This window comes from Dermacentor silvarum, chromosome 1 (genome assembly GCF_013339745.2).
Source record: "Dermacentor silvarum isolate Dsil-2018 chromosome 1, BIME_Dsil_1.4, whole genome shotgun sequence".
Taxonomy (NCBI): Eukaryota; Metazoa; Arthropoda; class Arachnida; order Ixodida; family Ixodidae; genus Dermacentor; species Dermacentor silvarum.
In genome coordinates, this window is record NC_051154.1 from 153,735,241 (window position 1) to 153,756,641 (window position 21,401).

Here is a 21,401-nt window from a genome sequence, read left to right on the forward strand (position 1 = left end):
TCCTAATACGTGCAGACCACTTATAACGTAACCGCCTTTAGCGCGGGACCGGTTATAGCGTGGTTTTTTTTGACCACCAATATATCTCCCATATAACTCAATGTATATGCGGACCGTTTATAGCGCAGGTGCGCGCAGCAGAATACCGGTTATATATAGCGCGGCTCCTTTAAGCGCGCGACCATGAAATCGGCGCACGGAGTACGACCTTTTCTAGGAGGCGTTGAGTACGGCCCTCACAGCCGCATGGTTGCCAGGCGCGCAAACGCGGAGGAGTGGGAGCGCGGGCGCACGCGTGGACACCAGCGGCGAAAAGCGAAACAAAAAGTCGCAGTTTCCACCAAAAGAAGCATTAATTTAGATAGCAAATTTACTGGTAGAGTATGCGGAATAAGGATAGTAGTTTTATCGTCTGCATAAGCTTGAACACATCCGCTTACTAACTGAATTAACAAGCATGGTGTCAGCGCGCACCAACGTTACTAGACTACCTTGCGCGCACAAGCAAACATGAATAGATCGCACTCGATGACCGCCTACAAACACTGTAAAAACGCTGACGTGAGCAAACGCGGCAGGAGCAGCGACCGAAGGTTCGTGTGGTCTATCGCTGCAACGGAAACTGAGCGGCGAAAGCACAGCGCATACAAAGGCCAGAGCCGTGTGGAGATCGCTTTCAAGATACGGTGCGCGCGACATCCCTCAGGCGCGCAAAGTACGCAGTGGCTTGCAGAAAGCCGTGCCCCCTCCCTCCCGCGCTGCCTTCGCGCTTTCCTCATTTCGCGTGGGAGCCAGTTCCCCTCGCGCTCGGTCGCAAGATACGCATTGAGTGCCGCTAGGGTGCCTCCTTGCCAGTGCCGCCGAACGGCGGCGTGGCATTGAGGCACCGCCGCAGCTAAACGTCGCTTCTCCCTCCCTCCCATCCCCCCACGGCCATCCGCCCGACGAGAGTCTTCGCGTTTGTTCTCCCCCGTACGTTCGCTCTCCGTGAAAGCACGCGTCTCTCGCGCGCTTTCATTCGCACATACAGCATACGACATACAGCAGCATACAGCTTTTTTTTTTTTAGTTTTTTTTTTTTCAGGAGTGGGAGCGTGGGCGCGCGCGTGGAGACCAGCGGCGAAAAGCGAAAGAAAAAAATGTCACAGTTTCGCCCTAAGGGCGAAGCAATGAATGCGATAGCAACACAGCAATGTCATACGAAGTAAGGTGAGCGGCTTTGGTAGGAACAACACGCAGAACTGTTGTCGACGCCATCGGCGTTTTGCCCGCGTTCGCTCAAAATGCGTGCGGCGTTGGTGACTGTTGCCGGAGCCTCTGATATAAATAGGCACTGGTAAGTGGTTCTTGAGGGAAAGGGAAAGGTTGGCGCTATCTTCTGCAGCTCTTGAGGGAGCACGGCTCAGCGCCAAAAATAGGCACTGCGTGCCGCAGCTAAACGTCGCCTCCCTTCCCTCCCCCTCCCCCACGGCCTCTCGCTCGTTGGAAGAAGGCGCGTTTGCTCTACATACATGGTGATTGTGAAGGAGAACAGAGACGCCTACTTCTGCAGCCCTTAAGCGAGCACGGCGCAGAACGCGCGTTTGTTCTCCGCCGTGCGTTCACTCTCCGTGAAAGACGCGCCCCCCGCGCCCTTTCACTCGCACATACAGCGTTCGGCGCGCGGCGACGATTTCTTCTCCAAATGACGTCATACGGAACCTCACGGCGACGGCGACGGCGACGCCGACGGCAGAAATCTGCTTTTGAGTGTCCATATAATTGCTATCGCAATAAAAGGAGGAGAAGGGTGGGAGACATTGGAGAAAGGAGGGCGCGGGTTTTGATCACTATAGCAGCGTCCAATCAGGGTGCGTGGAGTTCGGGGTAGAACGGTAGTGCACTCCTTTTTTTTCGTTTTTTTTCTCAGGAGTGGACTCCAGCCGAAAATAACAGCGTTCTTCCGCTGATGCCGCACTTGTCAGGAGAACTTGGTTTCTGTGCTGTGTTGCGATTGTTGCATGTGTGTGTGGGTGAAATATGTTATAAATTGTGTTTGAAAGGTGGGTTTGCCCGTTTGGCATAAGCAAAAGCCGAAAAAAGCATGCTTTGGTTATAACGCGGTGCCGCTTATACCGCGGATTTTTACAACTCCCGCGACTTACGTTACAAGCGGTCTAGACTTATAACATTATTTGCCTACTTTAGCCATTTCGAGCCTATCTATCTATCTATCTATCTATCTATCTATCTATCTATCTATCTATCTATCTATCTATCTATCTATCTATCTATCTATCTATCTATCTATCTATCTATCTATCTATCTATCTATCTATCTATCTATCTATCTATCTATCTATCTATCTATCTATCTATCTATCTATCTATCTATCTATCTATCTATCTATCTATCTATCTATCTATCTATCTATCTATCTATCTATCTATCTATCTATCTATCTATCTATCTATCTATCGCCAGCCTCTTACGCCAACCCAGTGACCCAAGATGCCTACCAGCTTGGGCCCCTAGTTAAGTTCTCCTGGTCGTGATGCCGTCGTGGTCGTTCCATTGTCGTCATTCCAGCTTAGTGATTCCTTACTCTCGTCATGCTGTCGTCGTCAGGCCTTCTACTCGGACCCAGTGGTCTAAATTGCCTAATAGCTTGGGCCACTAGGCTAGAGGAATTTACCTCAGGCCGACCTCTCTGCATTTCGTACCATTAAACCTCTCTCTCTGGCCCACTAGGCATATTTCTGAGTCGTGATGCCATCGTGGTCGTTGCATCGCCATCGTTATCACGCTGTCGTTTTATTATTGCCATCACTTCAGTAACGTCCTCCCATTGTGTCCATGCCGGTGTCGTCGCGCTGTCTTCGTTATACCATCGTCGTCATCTAGGAACCATCATCGAACGCCACCCTGGTCGTGCCACCTTTGCCATTCCATCGAAGGGATTCCGTCTTTCCATCGTCGGCACTGCGTCGTCGTCACGCCATCATGCTCATTGCCAACTTTGGCAAACGAGTGCCACATCAAAGTGGGCCGATGCCGGAGTATGTGGCACACAGCCGAAGCCACGAAAGTCTCCGAATGACCGCTATACGCGTTAAATGAACGTGACATCCAGAATATGATCTGTCGCTACAACGTTTGATTGTTATTCGCATTACCGTCGACAGTCATCGTGAGATGAGATCTGCCGGAATTTTTGTTTACTTCGAACTTTTTTTTAATAAAAAAAGCCTACAACAGTTACTCGAAACAGATCACTACACAATATTTGTACGCCCAGCATGACCTCATTTCCAACAAAAAATAAAGAGATATATTCCACTAATTACACTAATTACATTATTTAACCTCTTAGTTACAAACCTTACGCCACATGTTTACATTCGAAGGTTGAAGGGAATCGACAGAAAAGTCGAGTTCCGTGTTATATTTTAAAACAGTTATGTCAATAGAAATAACGGGAGTGAAATAATTCGTTCAATTTACCTGATAACGTATGCAGCACTGCGACGCGCGGCTTGCAGCGCAACCCCCCTGTGACGCAGTATGGTGGCGTAAAATGAAGCTTGGCTATACGCCGTGATAAAGCAGTCCGTCTCACCCCTGCAGCTGAAGTGACTGTGTATCCAATCGGGAGTTGTGCACAGCACCAATCAGAGAAAAAAAGTGGGACGGCGAAAGTGAGACGGCAGCTTAATTTTACGTCACGCTTTTACGTCACACAGAATTTAGACCAAGAGCCGCGTTTCGCGGTGCCGCGTGCGTCATCAGGCAAACTTAACGAATAATTTTAAGCCATTTATTTCAGTCTACATGGCCACATAGAAATCTAGAAAAACGGAACTCTACTTTTATCACAACTCCCTTCAACTTTCCCATATACACATGTGCCGTAGAGCCGGATAAAGCATGCCTAATGAAGCTGAGCACGCTGTCTATTGCGTCGGAAACGGCAAGCGCCACTGTGAGGTTGAACACAGAAAGGAACCACGGCGGCACTGCCTTCAGTATTTAAGTACAACCTTCATTCTACAGTAACAGCCGAAGAGCGGTCTTTTGACCGAAACAGAAATGTCAGTGTCCGTCTGCAGCTCGAAATTCCTTGGTTGGAAAATATAACTATGCGCCACATGAGCGGATGCAGCGTATGCTTCCGCATATACTCAAATCTTCAAGCTGAGATTATACAGTATCGGCCTACAGTGACCAAATCACCACTGCAACTCAAGAGCTTGCAGTGTCGGTTACTAGATCAGACGCTTACCGCAAGGTTGATGACATTAATCGCCTCCCCGACTTGCTTTATTATGGCCTCTCTTCCTTCTTTTATCTGTCTGCTTAACACACACTGTCCATATAGGTGTGACTCCCGGCAGAAAACCGGCTAATTGAAGAAAACAGCGATCAGCAAGAGGCTAGAATATGTAGTCTTATACGATGTATGGCATTTTTCACTCTTCCCACCTGCATTACGTTGAAGTATTGAACAAAAGTAATGCCAAAACAGCAAACGTTTTACATTGCACACAGCATTCAAATGTACCAAATTATGCTATATTTAATCGAGACAGATATTTTGTAATCTGTCTCCTAGTGTTCGCACTTATTCTTTATAGTTAACCTCACCTCTTCACCTTCCTCGGTCCACTTCAAAACCGATTCATCATCTCCGTAGCAGCCAGCTCCGCTGATAACTATAGAGCCGCCTTTACGCCTGAAAGAAAAAGAAAAGAAATTAAAGAAAGTTATTACGTAGCTTAACTCGGCATGAAACAACCAGAGGCACTGAAGCAAAGTTCACAGCGACATAAATACTCAGCATAAAGCTGGGAACACCAGAAAACGCACGCCACGTACTAAACTACGAACGCGTGGCATACAAAACACGTCAATACGAGGTATGATGGTAGCGAAGCTCAGGAGGCAGCTCCCCTAAAACAAAAACAAAGAGAAGTAAAAGAAAAGGCTTAGCGGATTGACACATACCTCAATTCAACGAGGCAGCGGATGGCCTTGTCTGAGATCTTGATCTTCTCCTGGACAAGCATTTCATATGCGTACTGTGGGTCCATGCTGCTAAAGGAGATGTTGCTGCCTAAGTCGCTGCTTGGCTGGTTGCCATCGTATGAAGGTCCCTCGGGCCACTCGCTAGTGGTAGCATCATGAGTGGTGGATGTTTCGGCGCCGTCATCATTCTCCGTCCAGAAGGAACACGTGCTGGAGCGCTCCTCCTGGCTGCCCAGCGTGAGGTACACTGTAGGCACGGTTAGTCGTTCAAGCAGCCGCTGTGCCTCTTCATTCGCGAAACAGGCGGAGGCAGGGATCACATGGGAGTCCTGGCCAGCCAGCGTAGACACTCCGTCATCAGCGTACTGTACAAAGAAGTCGTCGAAGTCGTAGCTGTCGCTCGTCAGGGATGAACTGAGTGTGTCCCGGCTGAGCCAAGCAGGGAGACAATCGACGCTGGCGTTGTGTCGTTTCAGCACATGGCTGAGTGTGGTGTTGGTGGAGCTCCATGAAGACTGCTTTCGCAACGGCGCCGCCAACTCGATCATGGACACGCAACTATCTGCCGTCCGGAGACTCCACTTGCGCGAGTCTTCTTTGCACACTTCAGTCACGGGACAAATGCTGATCTCAGATGGATCCATAATGCGCCGACAGATCTTTCGACCCGGAGACGATGCAAGACAAAGTTGGCCTTCCACGAGGCTTCCGTTCCTCTTTTTGCCTTCCCCGTCATTCAAGTGGCTCTCTCCCGACGATTCTATATCTTTCGCAAAACCCGTCGATGATCTAGAAGAATTACCCTTGCCCTGCCGGATGTCTCGCGTGGCCTCTTTGTCTCTACGACCGTCAAGGTTACCATGGGTTGTTTCTACTCCAGCCTCTTCCTGTGTAGCATCAACATCCTCCTTGAGGCCGTTCATCTTAGTTACGTTGCGCCTTTTAGAACCCGGGGAAGATTCCTCCTCTGATGTATTCCTCGGTGAAGACGATAGGCAACTAGTGGATTTGCTGATCACCGTGCGGAATGAATGCTGGCTGCCGCTCGTATCATTAACGCCATCATCGCTTTTATACGCAGTCAACGTGGCATCAGCAGACTTGGTAACATTCTTGTGGGTGGATGTGACGTAGCCGCTGTCGTTACGAGCCCTCACTTCGGATTCTTGGGCAGCGACTCGGTCGTCCATTGTCGGCGATGGTGCGGGCTGCAAACAATAAACGAGTAGTACCTATCAGCCCAAGGGAGGAGAGAAGCATGAACAAGCACAAACAAGTGATATATCGCCGCAATAGCGCTGCAGAGATAACAACAGCATTAGCTCTCCTAAAAGACGCCGTTCTCAAATTTAGCGAAAATACAGACAGGCAGATAAATTGAAGTTCCTTACTCCGAACTTGGCAACCGACGTAACTTCGGTGCTCGAATCAGTTCTGCAGTCACTTGCGGCCAAACACCGCGGCACCAGGTGGTAGATAATAAGAAAACCCTGAGCTGTGCCCACGAGCACGCTGCCCGGCAGAGACAACAGGGCCGTGACGCGCGCCGGATTCAGCTCGTTGTCTTCCTCTTGTTGCTGCAGGACGCAAGGAATAAGGTTCCTATTTACGAACATGCTGTTCGCACCCGATGACCACATCCCACAAACGTGAGACAAAATCGCTTTCTCCAGGCAAGAACGCCAATGAATATTCCCTTGTCCCCCATCACCGCAGGAATGAGAACGTATGGACAGTTCTGATTTATCGTCTTATCCTTTAGACCACTTGATCAAGGGAAATTTCACTACAGCACAATGTAAATACACCAATCTGCTAACATCAGCGTCAGTGTTTGAAAAAGAAAAGCTGCAATGCGTATTGGCGCCATGATCTCTACTTCGAGTCAGGGAAGCGAGCGGTAGAGCATGTTTTTCAAACTGGTGGTAATGGCGGAGCGAACGGTGCAGGGAAGACGCAGCGATAGCGGACACACAGCACGTGTGGCAGCTCCTGAAACAGCATTGCAGGAGCCGCCGCGCTTGCCCCCGTGCAAAAGCAACGACGGTCCAGGGAGGAGGTAGGGAGAAAGTTAGAGAGGGAGTAGAGAGAGAGAAGGCAGGAAATAGGTACAACCGGATCCCGTACCGACGCAGTCAGGAAACGGGTGATGATTAACCTTACCCCTCTGCGCTCGTGGCAGTTCACTTAACATGACACGGGAGAAAGAAAACATGTCAGAAAGCACTGCTCATTTGGGCCCTCTTCAGTAAAGGAATGAGTGCATGAATGAAACGTTTCTCTATGTTCTGTGCGCTACGTGGACAAACACAAGTGGTACAGGCAAGGTAACATTTAACATCACATCACGACTGTCGTATGCCGTCGACATCACCGCCAAATATCGTCAATGAACGCAAGCAGCACAGAAAGCTTCGCTTGCATCTGCATGTTTTTATCTATTTTTCTTCTTTTTCATGTTACAGTCGCGCAGAATGCGATAGTGGACTTTGCATCGCAGTGACTAAGGCGCTCGTCAAATGTGCTATAAGACAGCACTTCGGGCAGTTCACTTCTGGTTGTCACAGCAGTTATTATACAATACAGTACGGTGGCAATACGAAAGGCAGAGTGCGCTTGTAACAGCAACTTTACGTTTGTCTTTATGAACGCTACAGCCGACAGACAACGGCATCGTAAACAACGGCTCAGTCACGGTAACCACGCTAACGAACACCTTCGTGATAGAATGCCCAAGGAAACCGAGGAGTAAAATGGCCTTGTCACTAAATAAGTGAAGCCACTAGTATACCATTTACATGCAAGTGTTATTACGCGTTCATGAAGCAAATAAATAAACACATGATGTCTAGTATTAAGTGAATTTAACAATTAAAAGTACACTAAAGGGCAAACTGATTTCACCTGTATTAGTAAATCACCCTGTTACGATACCAAAACTCCACCCTTACCGCGAGAAGAGCCTTTTTTAGCGGCAAAAAGGAAAGCCGGGTGGCGACGCCACCTTCAAGTTCCCGCACCAGGAGAACTGTGAATTGGGCTAGTTGGTACTGATGCACACCTACGAAGACTAAAGGGAGACGTGAAACGACAGGGTCAGCTCGCCGTGACGTCATAGATTTTGACAGCGTCTGCTAGGGCCTATAGTTAATTGTTTATCGGTAAAAGTGGACTGCATTGCGTCCTAAACGAGCCAGACTGAACATGACAAGTTTCAGGATCATTTACTTAGTCAAAGCGGCCGAAATACCACGAGATACTTTGAAATCCGTGACGTCACACTGACGCACCGGCGCTAAAGTTTCAGCGCGAAATTCTTTGACCTTCGTTTCCTCTTTTGATATTGAACCTATTATACTGCAAAATTAACGAAAATGGAGTTTTCAGATGACAGTTTATCAGTGTATAATCAGATTTAGTGTTTCTCTTTAGTGCACCCTAAAGAGCAGTATTAGGTATAATACTGCGTTTGAATTAAACTGGATCCGTGTCGTATTTTGTAACCATTCAAGTCATTTTCCATTCTGTTCGCCCTTCTTTATTAGCATGAACGCTGCCACGCAGAAGTTATCGGCGGGATCGGCCACTGATTGTGAACAAAAGAAAGATAGAAAATGGGATGGATCGCTGTAATATAGTGTTCCAGATCGTGGAACAGGATAACAATGGCAAGCTGCGTGGCGGTAGCAAATAAAAAACACATAAATATAAAATAGACAATGTTAACAAGAAAAGCTTCTGCTTGAAAACAACTACGCTGGGCGAGGGTTACAGGCGAGTATAAAGTCGATAAATATAGAAAAGAAAGACGCGGTGAATGCGTGCAGTCGCGCGGACAGCACCACGCAGTGAACGGCGTTCCCACAGGCCAGGCGTTGTGGGCCGACTATCAGTGGGGACGGTGTTCTAGTAGCGTTTGCACTGACAATGAACGATCGTCTAGTCGCCTGGATGGGTTGTAGTGATTATCTTTGCATATGAAATTGAGGACAGTGGTACAATAAGTGATCGATGTTGTCTTCGCAGCCGTGGACAACGCATACTGCCGTCTACTGCACTGTCCGCATTACAATTATGACGTACAAAGGCACACGAGGGGCTAGCCATTACCTGTTTCAGGCGGACCTTCAATTCCCTCGCTCTACGCTATCGATCAATTCGCAATATTTAACGAAACGCATCCATCCGTAACAATATGGTCACATATTATACCGGCGCTCCATCCCATACTAGAAACTCCCGAGGGCAAGTCTCTACGACAGTACGCTTTATAAAAGTAAGGGTCAGGGTAGCACGGAACACAAAAAACTAGAGTAAAAGCTTACTGGCAGGAACCTAAGGCTATGATGTTCGTCTTCGTAATTTGCAGTAGCAGGGAAACTTGGACTAGTTGAACTGTCATATTGGACAAACAGCGCAACATTAGACGAGGGACAAGGGGCATAAACTATCCGACTACTGCCACAAGGTTTAAACGCAGAGTCCACGTTAAAACCGGCCCTTTTGTAAGCGCAAATCCAGACCCACTAACCCTGGTCGAGCGAGGGTAGCGGTCGTCGCGCACGTCGTAGAGCATCTTGCAGGTGAGGGCCTGGGCGTCCCATAGCTGCAGTACGGAAGAGCCGCGCAGCGCGAGCCAGACGCAGTGGTCGGCCGCGGGGTCCTCAGCTGAGCATGGCTGGAGTAGTGATATGTAGTCCAGGCTGCTGGGCGACACTTGAAACTGGTCCACAGTGTCCAACGTCCTGCGTCGTAGAAGACGAGGACTCATGGGAGAAGTTTGCACATGCACATGCAGTTTATTTGAGACCCTCCAGGACATGTGAGTTGCACCCAATCTGGATGATTCTGAGATTTGTGTCCCATCATAAGAACTTTTCCTTTATTAGCTGTGGACAATGCTGCGCTACCTGCTCTTGCTATTTTACGATGTCTCTCCAATGATTTTCAGAGCAAAACTTGAATTACTTCATAGAGTTTACTGCGCGTCTAAGGCTATGCCGATTAAATGTGTCTAGAGAATTTATGACCGCGCAATGTAGTTTAGACTATTCAGGCAATACACCAACAGTATATTGATTAAAGAGGACTGCGCATTCGTTCAGACAGCGGGCGAATAATAATCATATATAATTATATTGCCATTGAAGATATAAACCATACACACGTGGACGAGACTGCATTACTAAATTCCAGCCAGTTGCCACCTACATCTAAATTATTTAATAGCCAAGTCACGTGGTTACGTGGAGCACTTTTCTAAACAGTTCCCTAGGATATCGCCAGACAGAAAAGTTAATGGAGGAAAGTTTAATAACCAAATACTAAATATCCATTCGTGCAGAAGGCATCCTCCGCTTCAGTTACCGTACCGAGGTAATAAAATATTGAGTTTATTGCATCGTTCTATGGTAGCAAAAGGCTGCTGCACACACCTGGCGCTAAGAATGATGATCCGATTTCCCGTGGCACACCAGAGCCTTTTGTCGACCAACTTCAAGCAGGTGACAGGACTGCTGCCGATGTGGATATACAGCACGTCGGGCTTGGCCACATGCACCGAGAAATTCTGCGAAGGAAGCGCATCCGCTGTCACGTACGCAGCTTCTGACCTCAGAGCTTCACTGAGAAAGCCGCACGCATTGCGAAGAACACGGACCCAAGAAGTACCCCTTCCGTCAAGCGGGCTAGCACAGGCGCGGTAGACGCGAGACATCTCAAAGCAGTTGGCTTGGTCAGCATTCACGGTCTCCTGCTCGACTGCCAACTATAGCTGCTACGGTGCCTTGTCGCAGACGGTCAGCGCACACGTTTTCTATACCTATAGTATAGTTTTGCAGACGTATTCTATTTTCGAGGTTGCACTGTTTTAAGCAAGATCTTTTGTAAATTTTCGTCTACGCGGGTCAATTGATTTTGTGTACTGATTTGTCTAACCTAACCTAACCTAACCTAAATGTCATCACACAGAGTTCAAACAGACGGCAAAAAGCATAAGAACCTGACAACCAAATTGCTTTAGTTTATTTGAGAACCTCCAGAACAAAATAAAGATGTTCTCCTTCATGTTTATTCCGCCGCATAGTTCTCAGTGTTTAGTTTATATTTCGTCAAGTAAAAAAGAAATACTACGTTTGAATCTGAAAGGCATCAGACAATGCCAGGCACGAAAGTTTCACCGACACTGAACAACCTTTAGAGAAGCAGAATTCTAGGCTGGACGCCGCCCAGTGATGAAACAAGTGAACAAAATTCTTATCTGCAAAAGGTATGGAAGCCATGTTTGGACCTCCTAAAGGGCACGTGTCCAGCAACAACGTCGCAATCTGAAGGAACGCATGGGCTGGAAGAATCACTATCACATGAAGAAACCCTGCTATGAAACATGCTACGCCGTGCTGTTGGATCATGGAAATGGCAGCGATAAGATAACGAAGGCGTACTGCCACCTGCCTTCCACGTACCTCAATGACAGCCATGGTGCCGTCCGCCAAGCCTGCGAACACTTGACACTGGTCGTCCTCTTCGTAGGAACAGAGGCTCAGGACAGACTCATTCAGCTGGGCTTCCCACTTCATCTCTCTGTACAAAGAAAATTAAGGTATCGTTTCACAAGCCGACAAAAGTAGCAGAGGGAAGTACACGGCGGCACGACCAAGCAACTCAAACGAATTACGTGCAGAGACATTTCATTCAAGGAAATCAACGCACACTAGTTTAATGCAGTATAGTGTATAGTTTGAAAGGATTTTTGATAAAGTTCTCAACTTCTTGCCACCAGATCAACGGTGCCCAAAGAGCACAAGTAAGTATGCCGTATTAGAAACCTCCCTGCTCAAACAGACACGGGAACACTGGGTAAAGTATAACTATGGCATGTAGCGAACTGGTCAAACAAAGAATACTGAATGCCGCTAAAGACACCTTCCAGCTCAAGTAAAACCATATGTCTCTGCACGAATAAAGTTCGACTGATGAAATGTGCATGTCTTGATTGCACATGTGAGCACAACCCAAGGAAGGCTTTATAGATGGTAAGTTGTTTTTGAGCACAGCTAGACAGCTTAGTACCTTTTACTTCAGTAGACAATAAATTCGTCTGGTGCATCAGTATGAGCTGCTCCAAATACGCGGACAGTAAAGCAAATGGCTTGAGGCTGAAATATCATATCCTTTTCATGAGACAACATATTTACTTGCTATGCCTAGTGTGTCGAAGACATTCTGGTTTTCTTAAACACTGGGTTGCACAGATTAATAGATGATTTGTTCAGCAACACATTTGCGACGGCAAACGTCAGGATGTGTGTGATAATCACTAATTGGCGGATATAGAAACTAAACTTACAAATGAAGTTTCGAATTATAATCGTTAGGCGGCAGGTTGTAATTTTGAAGTTGGGGCCAGCCAGTATGCAAAGCACGCTTATTTGCTGCATATACAGTGTGTCTTGTTATTACTTCGAACATAAAAAAACTACGAGAGTTACGCGATTGACGTTACTACAGATTAGTTATCTGCATAGGCGGACATCATTTGCAAGAAAAACTAAAGCAAGTCATTCGCTAATTAAACTAATTATGATAAGAGGTTTATTGGCGGTGCGTTCCTGCAAGGACACTACGAGTAGGAACGGCGAGGCATCGTGAGGCCCTGTCTCGAAAGAGACACCAGCTTCCAGCAGCGCGAGCAGAGCGAGCCGAGCGATGGCGATGCTGCTGGACGGACGCGCATCTTCTTCACAATCGCCCCCGCAGAAAAAGAGCCACCATGGCGACCTAAGTAAGAGCCTGGAGGCAGAGAGTTACGGTAGCGCTTGAGACGCGCCACGTGGACGAGGTCACGTCCACGCCGGCGCATGTCGTCAGATGGAGAAGGTGGCTCAATTAGAAAATTCACCGGGGACGGTCGCTCCAAGACGCGGTAAGGCACTTCACACTTAGGGATGAGTTTCGAAGAAAGCTCAGGAGTTTGGCAAGGAACAGCCAGTCATACAAGGGATCCTGTGGTATAGGTAATATTTAGAAGTGAGTCGGCGCGGTTTTTTTTTCTGGCGCTGTTGTTCTTGCGATGTAAAGGTGCGCGCGAGATGGCGGCACTCTTCGGCTTGTCGGGCGGCTTCGTACACAGGTGGGCACTCGGAAGCATCAAGACGGTAAGGAAGGAGAGTGTCGATGGTATGCGAAGGTTCGCGTCCATACAGCAGGAAGAAAGGTGAAAATATCGTAGTAGCTTGTATCGCGGTATTGTACGTGAACGTTACAAATGGAAGAATGCGGTCCCAATTACCATGATCAGATGCCACGTACATCGCGAGCATATCACCGAGAGTACGGTTAAACCGTTCTGTGAGCCCGTTAGTCTGCGGGTGGTATGCCGTGCTCGTACGATGAATAATGTGGCACTCGACGACTTCGGACAGGAAGGCGCGACCTCTGTCCCTAAGGAGTTCATGAGGTGCGCCATGTCGAAGGATGAAGCAATGTAGGATGATAGAGGCTACATCCCGCGCTGTAGCCTTTGTCAAAGCAGCACTTTCGGCGAAGCGTGTCAAATGGACGAGTAGGAACGGCGAGGTAGTGTGAGGCACTGTCTCGAAACAGACACCAGCGACCAGCAGCGCGAGCAGAGCGAGCCGAGCGTTGGCGATGCTGCTTAATGGAGGCGCGTCTTCTTCTTCACATTTACAATAATTAACTTCTTAGTTACAAACATTACGGTACATGTTTATATTGAAAAATTGAAGGGAATCGTCAGCCAAGTCTAGTGTAAATTATTTCCACAATAATATCTACATGCTTTCATGGTTTCCTCTCCAACAGCTTTCGTCAATAACAAGTCATGGGTGTTTTTTAGCCAAGCCAGGTTAAGTTTTCTCAAGTGACACGACACTATTACGCGTGTTCCTTGTAGCATCGATATCTTTTAACCGATTGTAGTCATTGTAACATACGCCCCCCTCACCCTTCGTAGGCCTGTGAGGTATTTGTAAATAAATACATACGCAGTTCAGCGTGTTGCCGGAACCACGCGTGAGCTTTTGATTTCCGAAGCATGTCGTCTCTCGCCGACCTAAGCGAGCTGGAACAAAAGATTTTAGCTGGCCTGCGTGCTCAGAATCTTGGGCGCGTACAACAACAATCATGTGCGCCGCCATGCAGCGAGCGCCGCTCGTTAGTGCGGACTTTTTATTGCGATACCATTTATATGGCCACTCCAAGCGCATTTTTGCCGTCGCCGTCGTCGTCACCGTGAGGTTTTTTACTTTGTAATACCCATAGAATAAAGCACAAAGGACTAATAATATACGAACTGTAATTTTAAAATAAGTATGCAGTACTTAACCACAGCCGACTTATGCAGAGTAATCTGATATACTACATCCGAAGTGCCAAGGCGTCACAGCCTGTTCGTGCCACTTACTGGTTTTACAGCGGAGCTGTTAAGCTTTTCGTAAGTCCGTTTCGTGCCGACAGAGAACTCGGCCCAACTGTGCGTCGCCGAGCCACGCAACCTCTTCGCATCACACACGTGCGTAGGGCGGAGTCTCGCCGCGGCATGCGTGCGCTTCGCCTTCCCTCTCCCCAGCCGTGACGTCACTGATATGCTCCCCAGCCGTGACGTCACTGATAGCCGTGACGTCACTGATATGCTAGAAAGCTGTGTGCAGCCGCCGCGCCGACAGACGTTTGCCCATACCCGGTCGGACGACGAGGACGAGGACCGGATCGACAATGATGACGACTGCTACTGAAGCATTGTACATAATAAATTGTGATGCACGTACTGTTGCTTGTATGCGTGCGACTTGCTGGGGCTTGTGTGGCTTACCGGCCTGGCCGTGTATGACCTCGGAATAACTTGGCGAAACTTAGCAAATCTTGGCGACACTTAGTACGAGCATAGTTAAGGCATGCATAACCTCGTAAGACTTACCAAAACGTAGCAACGCTTGGTATGAGCCTAGCCAAGCCACGCATAACCTCGCAAAACTTAGCAAAACCTAACAACACTTCTCAAAAGCCGGAACTAGCTCCGCTGTTACCCAGCCTTGCACCACTAGTGCAAACTGCGCACATTTTTTAAAGACTTCCCTTGCAAATTTAAAATTATAATGCCTGCTTACATCGCGAACAGCGTGCTCGATTCTATCACTATAAATCATGGGCATTTCAGTTTCATCAACGTCTCACAATACATTGTGGACAGTTGTCAGTCCCTTTTAGCGCACTCGTTCGGTGTCTTTGTTTTAGATCGACACTTTCCGTTCGCTTTTGAATTTGCTACTGACTTTATCAGTCGTGAAACCTTTCTGCATTTGTCATAGTTACTTATCATTACGCTGCTGCACTGTACTACGCCGCACAAGAGGGAACAGCCACTGGAGGCGCGTGGCGAACACGCTGCCCCCGTGTACCAACCTGGTGCGTGTACTGTAGGCGTGCACGAAGTGGGACAGGGTGCCCAGCAGCATCACGTCGTGGCCTAGAGCGTGCATACAGATCACTCGAGCCTCGATCTGCGAAAATGGAGATTTTATTGCATGAACGCATTCTGCTTGGATGTAGAGGTGGAATATCTATACAATTATCAAAACAGTTACATAAGAAAAATCAGGTTTATCAGAAATAGCGGTTAGTAACTGGCAACGCATATTAGCAATGACAACTCTCCAGCAACGTTAAAAAGATATAAAGTGACCAGCTCCTCCTGGAGTTAGCTTCACCATCTGTAAATTGTCCTATATCATTATTCTCTATTGCTGGATGAAATGCGCATTACGAAGCGGCTACAATCTGTTCGTATATTCGAAGCTTTCTTCCTTACCTCAATTTTCAGCCTGTACATCACGCTGTCTTCGCAGTTCACGCGGGAAAGTCGGGTCAAGTTCGAGCTGGCATGACACACCCATATGGTTTCTGCAACAAACAAATGTGCCACCACGACATAAGAAAAAAAAAAAAAGGGGGGGGGGGGGCTGGGTAGAAGATAGCAGCAACTCGGTTCGAGAGGACATCAAAATAAAGTGTGAGGCGTATGGATTTATTTCAGCCTCCCAAAGTCACCTACGTCTATGACTATGTATTGTCGGATTGTTCGAACGGCGGGCAGTGCGCCGCATGGCGATCACACTCCAATATCGTGTGCCTGATAATCGGCAATTTCAGGGTATAAGAAAGAGATTTGATTCACTCCTTGAACGGCATGGGAAGATGCGGCTATGCAACGATGTAATGGCGATATCCCCATGGTCGTCAATCTTTACCATGCGTTCAAACTATGACACTGTGTCATTGATACCCGTAAGATAAGGGCTGGCTAGTGACTTAAAATCTGCCAAAAAAGGCAAACGCACAAGCTCAAGCATTCGCAAGTATTCCTCTGTCTCTACACTAATTGCCGTCCTTATTAGTGTAGGAAAAAGTCAAAACTATGCCAACGCACATTTTGCAATGGGTACACATCGAACTACCTCACAAACGGTTGTGATGGTTGAACCCGCTGAGTGATAACAGGTCGAACAAAACGACATGAACGAGGCGGGAGGATATACGAAATATTTCTCTTATTCACAGTTAGTGCTGCCCTTCGTGTTTTCTTGCATGTTAAGCATCTTTTACACTCCTTGGTCGTGCACATTCGAAAGCCTCACCTGAGTCACAAGCAGCTGCAGATTCAATAATGAGTGCGTTGTCCCCGTAGCAGCTTCCATCGGTGGCCTGTCGACGAATGAGAAACAGTGATCGATCATGGCATACGCTGCACTGGCTTTTCGCCTGCTCACAGAACTAACTCAGGAGTACAAAAGCAGTCAGGTGACAATATTCAGTCTTACTTTACTGCTGACGGAAGTGTATAATATTGCCTACTAAGAATTCAGTTACTGCAAGTCAAACAGCACACTGAAATATGGTATAAGGAATAAAAAAGAGCTGTTGAACAAAGCAAGTACCACCGGTATCAACGTATTACCAGAAATCGTAGTCACGTCGCATCCCATGGCACATGTTCAATTGAAACGTTTTGTACAAGCAACCCAAACAACAACAATATCACCCACTGGCTGTCTGAATGTCACCGCAGCATGTTATATCACCTCGCCCGCTAGCTTCGTGCGCTTCTTAAATCAATATAGCACTTTTTAATGTATTAAATTATTGCCCTAGTTCTTTTTTTTTCTTTTTATTTTCTTGTTACTTGCATTACAAGTTATACTTGTAATGCAATACTGGTTATACAATAATGCAGTTATACAATAACGCAGTACTGGTAGCGACATATTCTGACGCTTTTTCCAACTGCAATGCATTTGAAACGGTCTTGTGTTACGTGAGTGTTCGCGTCGAATAACGTTAAATAAAGCACTAATTGTCAACGTTTATCGATTATGTCGCTATCTGCTAATGCTTTACAACAGCATTTAGACACAAAATGGTACGTCACTGCGATGAAGGTTGTGTTCTCTCTGGTTAAAGATGCACCACAAGATAGGGAGCCACCAAAGCGTCTACTTAGGTAAACGTCTTCGGCAACACAGTATTCCTCGAAGGTATACATTTAGGACAAGGTAACGCTTTATAATATCGCCACAATGCAAACGCATGCTTCAACAATGCGCGTAGTATCTAAACCTCACTAGTGCAATTAAGCTCGTCAGCCTGCACCCGGAAGCGGTGATTGATGAGCAAGGGGACGTATACATAAGTGGCACCGTGTGCAAGAGACACCTGATCTTGATGTCCCTTCCACCACAGTTCAATGCAAATATCCTTTAGTTTCCTTGTTATTGTTATTTTTTTCTTGTTTCCTTGATTTCCGAAACATATTTTTAAATCTTCTCATATCGGGTAGTTCATTCTCTTAAGGTGGATTACATGAAGAGGTGTTCACAAATGGCAAACTTCTATAAAAAAAGCTTTTTAATTATTTCCTTTAAGGAGGCCGCATATTATAATTAAAGCCGGAATATGTGAATTCTAGTGTTACTAGCAGAAATTCAAAAATTGGTGCCAGTTTAGAAATATCCGTCCATAAACTGCGCTACGGAACCCACTGATGTTCTACTTAGCACCGCAAGCGCCTCCTCCTAGCGCTGCAGTAAGAAACTGAAATGAGAATACATTTTTAGTACAGTTTGAGGAGAAATATATTGAAAGTGGTGCCCGTATCAGGCTTTACTAGTCGACGTAAGCTCATTATTACCCGGCTTATTTTTTGTAAGTGCTACACGTTCCCTAAAGAGAATAAGTAAAAGGTTAACGTAGAGAAACATTATTAATTAGGTAACTGAGCACTGCAATTTTCTACACAAGTAATGTCCGCCTGCAATAACCTACATAAAGAAGTGTAGAAGTGCATGCCAGTTGGTGTAGGATTAAACAGCGCAATGAACAGGACAGAAAACTAAACGAAACGACAAGAGTGCTCATGTTTCATCAAGTTCTCTGTCATGTAGATTGCGTTGTTTTATCGTTCACAGCGCTGACTGAAGAGCCAGAGCTGCACTATCTGCCACAGGCGACACTGTGAAATAACACATAAAAAAAAGACTAACGAAAGAGGTGATACAATATTTGCAGTCCAACTTCGAAATCAAGGTAAAGTGCAGTGAGATATGTACGTACTTAACCTGACAACGTTTACAACTTTCATGCCTTAGGCTGGCATGCATGCTCAAATCTCGCATAGAGATCGCATTTCGCGGTCTAGCACCTGAGACAAAAAGGTTATTGAAAGTTATCAAAATAAAAGCGTTAAAAATACCCTGTGCTTCAGAGGCTGTTGGGCTGGTCCTGTAGTTAGTTCACTGTCTTCATTCTTTTCCTTTTTTTTAAGTGTGGCACAGGGAAGTTGTCTAGTAACAGATTTCGCCTAACTCCTAAACGACAAAGCCGCCACCTCAGCAAAGGGCGTGTGCAAAGTTTTCAAATAGCATAGGCGACGGTTAATAAAAAGAGAAAGGCGCTCACCACAGTGTTGTCTCTGGACAAAACACTGTGCTTCTCAAGCTCCCGCTTCTTCGACTGTTCCCTGAGTATCTTTTGGAAGCAGGCCTGCTTTGCCGCGATGTCCTGCCGCCTTGGAAAAGGCTCCAAGTCTTCAAAAGCAACCTGTTGAAACACGACGAGAAATGGATCTTCAATAAACAAGAGAGGGAAAGGCAACACGTCTCGTTAGATTGCTCAGTCGCAGCATTTGTCGTACCAGGCCGGCTACAAATTATAGAAGAAGCATCGGAGAATCAGAACAAGGGCGTCAGGTATCATCCAAGAGTCTGCATATGGGGAGAGAATAAGGTTATTGCGCCAGAAATCCTAGGTACTTGCCATGGCTGCGAGAGGGACCGTGCAAGTCCTATCTCATTCTGATTCTGCGTTTGTCTTTTACATTTATTTCGTGTAAACGTGGTTCCATGCCTCAGCTGTGATGTTTCTTAGCTGCAACATGTTTTACATGCTACTACTTGCTGAACAGGGCTGGAAGTCCAGGGGCTATGTTGGCTACAGGGGGGGGGGGGGGGGGGGGAGGGATTCCCGTCGTAGGGTTCCCTTCGCCTATCATCAAGGGTCGGGGCTCGGGGCTGCAGCCCCCCTAAATATAACGCTAGTTGCATGCAGCCTTCTATCATTTGCACATCCTTGGATTTTCCAGTAGACGTTCTGCCTGGACAGGGCAATTGACCCCATCGCTCCTTTTATTTCAACCACATATCAAACACCCCTGGATCGACGGCTTACTACATGTGTATATGGTATCACCTTGATGAGCGTGTCGACGTCGTAGCATAGACGGGCGATGGCCTTCAGCTGGCGCATAATGGATACCGTGTCTTGTTTTGTGAGCAGCACTTCTTCGTGCATCTTGAGGATAGCCAGCGAGAACCGGAACAGCACCTTGGGGCCCTCCAGCAGGAAGCAGTCCCAGATGCGTAGCAATGTCTGCACGAGCATAGTACGAGTTCACCATGGCTCAAAGTTACAAGGAATATCGTTTCTTGCCTACAGCGACCAAATATTATGTTTACACGCCTAAGACAATACAACACACTGACGCTGTCAATATCCATGTAGTGTTTAAACTCACTCATGGTGCTCTTGACGTGCTTAACCCGAAGAAAATGAAAGCCCGCTTTCGTTTTCCTTGGGTTATAAGAACGGCTTTATTTTCCCGTAAAGCTTAACTTTTACGCAAAAACAAGACACAATGATAAGACAACATTACTGGCAGAAATTCAATCTCACAACGCTAGTGAAGTACTCAAGAGCTGCAGAAGCTGAAATAAATTAAAGCAGAGAAGAAGAGAGCCCGTGTCTTCAGCCCGTATTTACAAAAAATATTTCTGACTGCCGTCCGCAATTGGCTATCGCCGCACTTGCCAATCGCTAACACATGTGGCGAGTGCTAGAGGGCCACGGCCCCAACGAGTTTTGTAAATACGACCCTTTAAATTTCATGACTTGCAGAGCGTAGCTACTCTTTCACGTCTGCTAAACGACATGTCTCAAGTAAGTGAGATCACTATTCGCGCGAGATGTTGGGAAAAAGAAGGCTACGTTGGCGTTCTGCAGAGTGCGATAAGAATACAGGTGCGAAGGTTCGGCTCGTTCATGATAAACTTTTTATCAACGCCACCCTGTACACGTGTTACATGCAGTCTAACGCTCGCACAGCAGCTGCGAATGAATCCAAACGCCCTGCGCGCAGTCGTGACGGACAACATAAACAATCCGAAATAAAAATATTGAGCTTAAATGCACAAAGTGTTGTGAACAAAATTGGCGAGATTGTTTGTTAACAGTACATGATCCAGATATATTTTCAATAACAGAAAGTGGCTGCACGGAGTCATTAGATACGATGAAGTTCTTCCAATTAAGCTCTTACAATGTACTGCGCTACGATAGGCCAACACGACGCGGCGGAGTTTCACTGTTACTAAGAAAAAAAAAATAAAGTACAAACCACCAGCATGCTTTGATGGACTGGAAAACGTTTTGGTGTAAACGTTTTCTTAATAAAAGAATATTATTCATTGGAGTTAGTTGTTTATAGGCCCCCAGGCAATCAAGGTCACTTTTGCGACAGACTTGGCGACCATTTATTGTAATTACAAAGTAAGCAAAGTAGGTTCATTACCACTTTAGAAGTGCTGTGACGAATCTGCCATGAATTTCCAGCACGTTATCGAGGAAAGAATATGGCATCCTGTCACGGGGTTTTAACTTTTGTCCCACAACTGGCGGATACAATGAATTTCAACTAATTAATGATTTTCACAATTCTGAAAGAAACATGCGGTTACGCGAATACTTCCACGGTCGGCGCAACCTCTAACAAGACATCTTTATTTTCAACTAAGCATTGGAACCCTCCTTCTCAAAGAGGTAAATGCCT

General features: G+C 46.7%; 1 protein-coding gene across 4 annotated transcripts in view; it reads right to left on the reverse strand.

Moving 5' to 3' along the window:
- LOC119436262 (uncharacterized) overlaps positions 1 to 21,401 on the reverse strand; it is a 694,308-nt gene that overhangs the window by 6,818 nt on the left and 666,089 nt on the right. For all 4 annotated transcript variants that reach the window (XM_049656511.1, XM_049656518.1, XM_037703060.2 and 1 more), the window contains 11 exons: positions 19,766 to 19,945; positions 18,977 to 19,117; positions 16,660 to 16,726; positions 15,834 to 15,925; positions 15,428 to 15,525; positions 11,470 to 11,587; positions 10,441 to 10,574; positions 9,537 to 9,750; positions 6,397 to 6,582; positions 4,985 to 6,213; positions 4,625 to 4,712 (listed from right to left, as the gene is read on the reverse strand). In XM_049656511.1, coding sequence (XP_049512468.1) covers positions 4,625 to 4,712; positions 4,985 to 6,213; positions 6,397 to 6,582; positions 9,537 to 9,750; positions 10,441 to 10,574; positions 11,470 to 11,587; positions 15,428 to 15,525; positions 15,834 to 15,925; positions 16,660 to 16,726; positions 18,977 to 19,117; positions 19,766 to 19,945 — 2,547 coding nt within the window. The remainder of the gene's footprint in view (positions 1 to 4,624; positions 4,713 to 4,984; positions 6,214 to 6,396; positions 6,583 to 9,536; positions 9,751 to 10,440; positions 10,575 to 11,469; positions 11,588 to 15,427; positions 15,526 to 15,833; positions 15,926 to 16,659; positions 16,727 to 18,976; positions 19,118 to 19,765; positions 19,946 to 21,401) is intronic.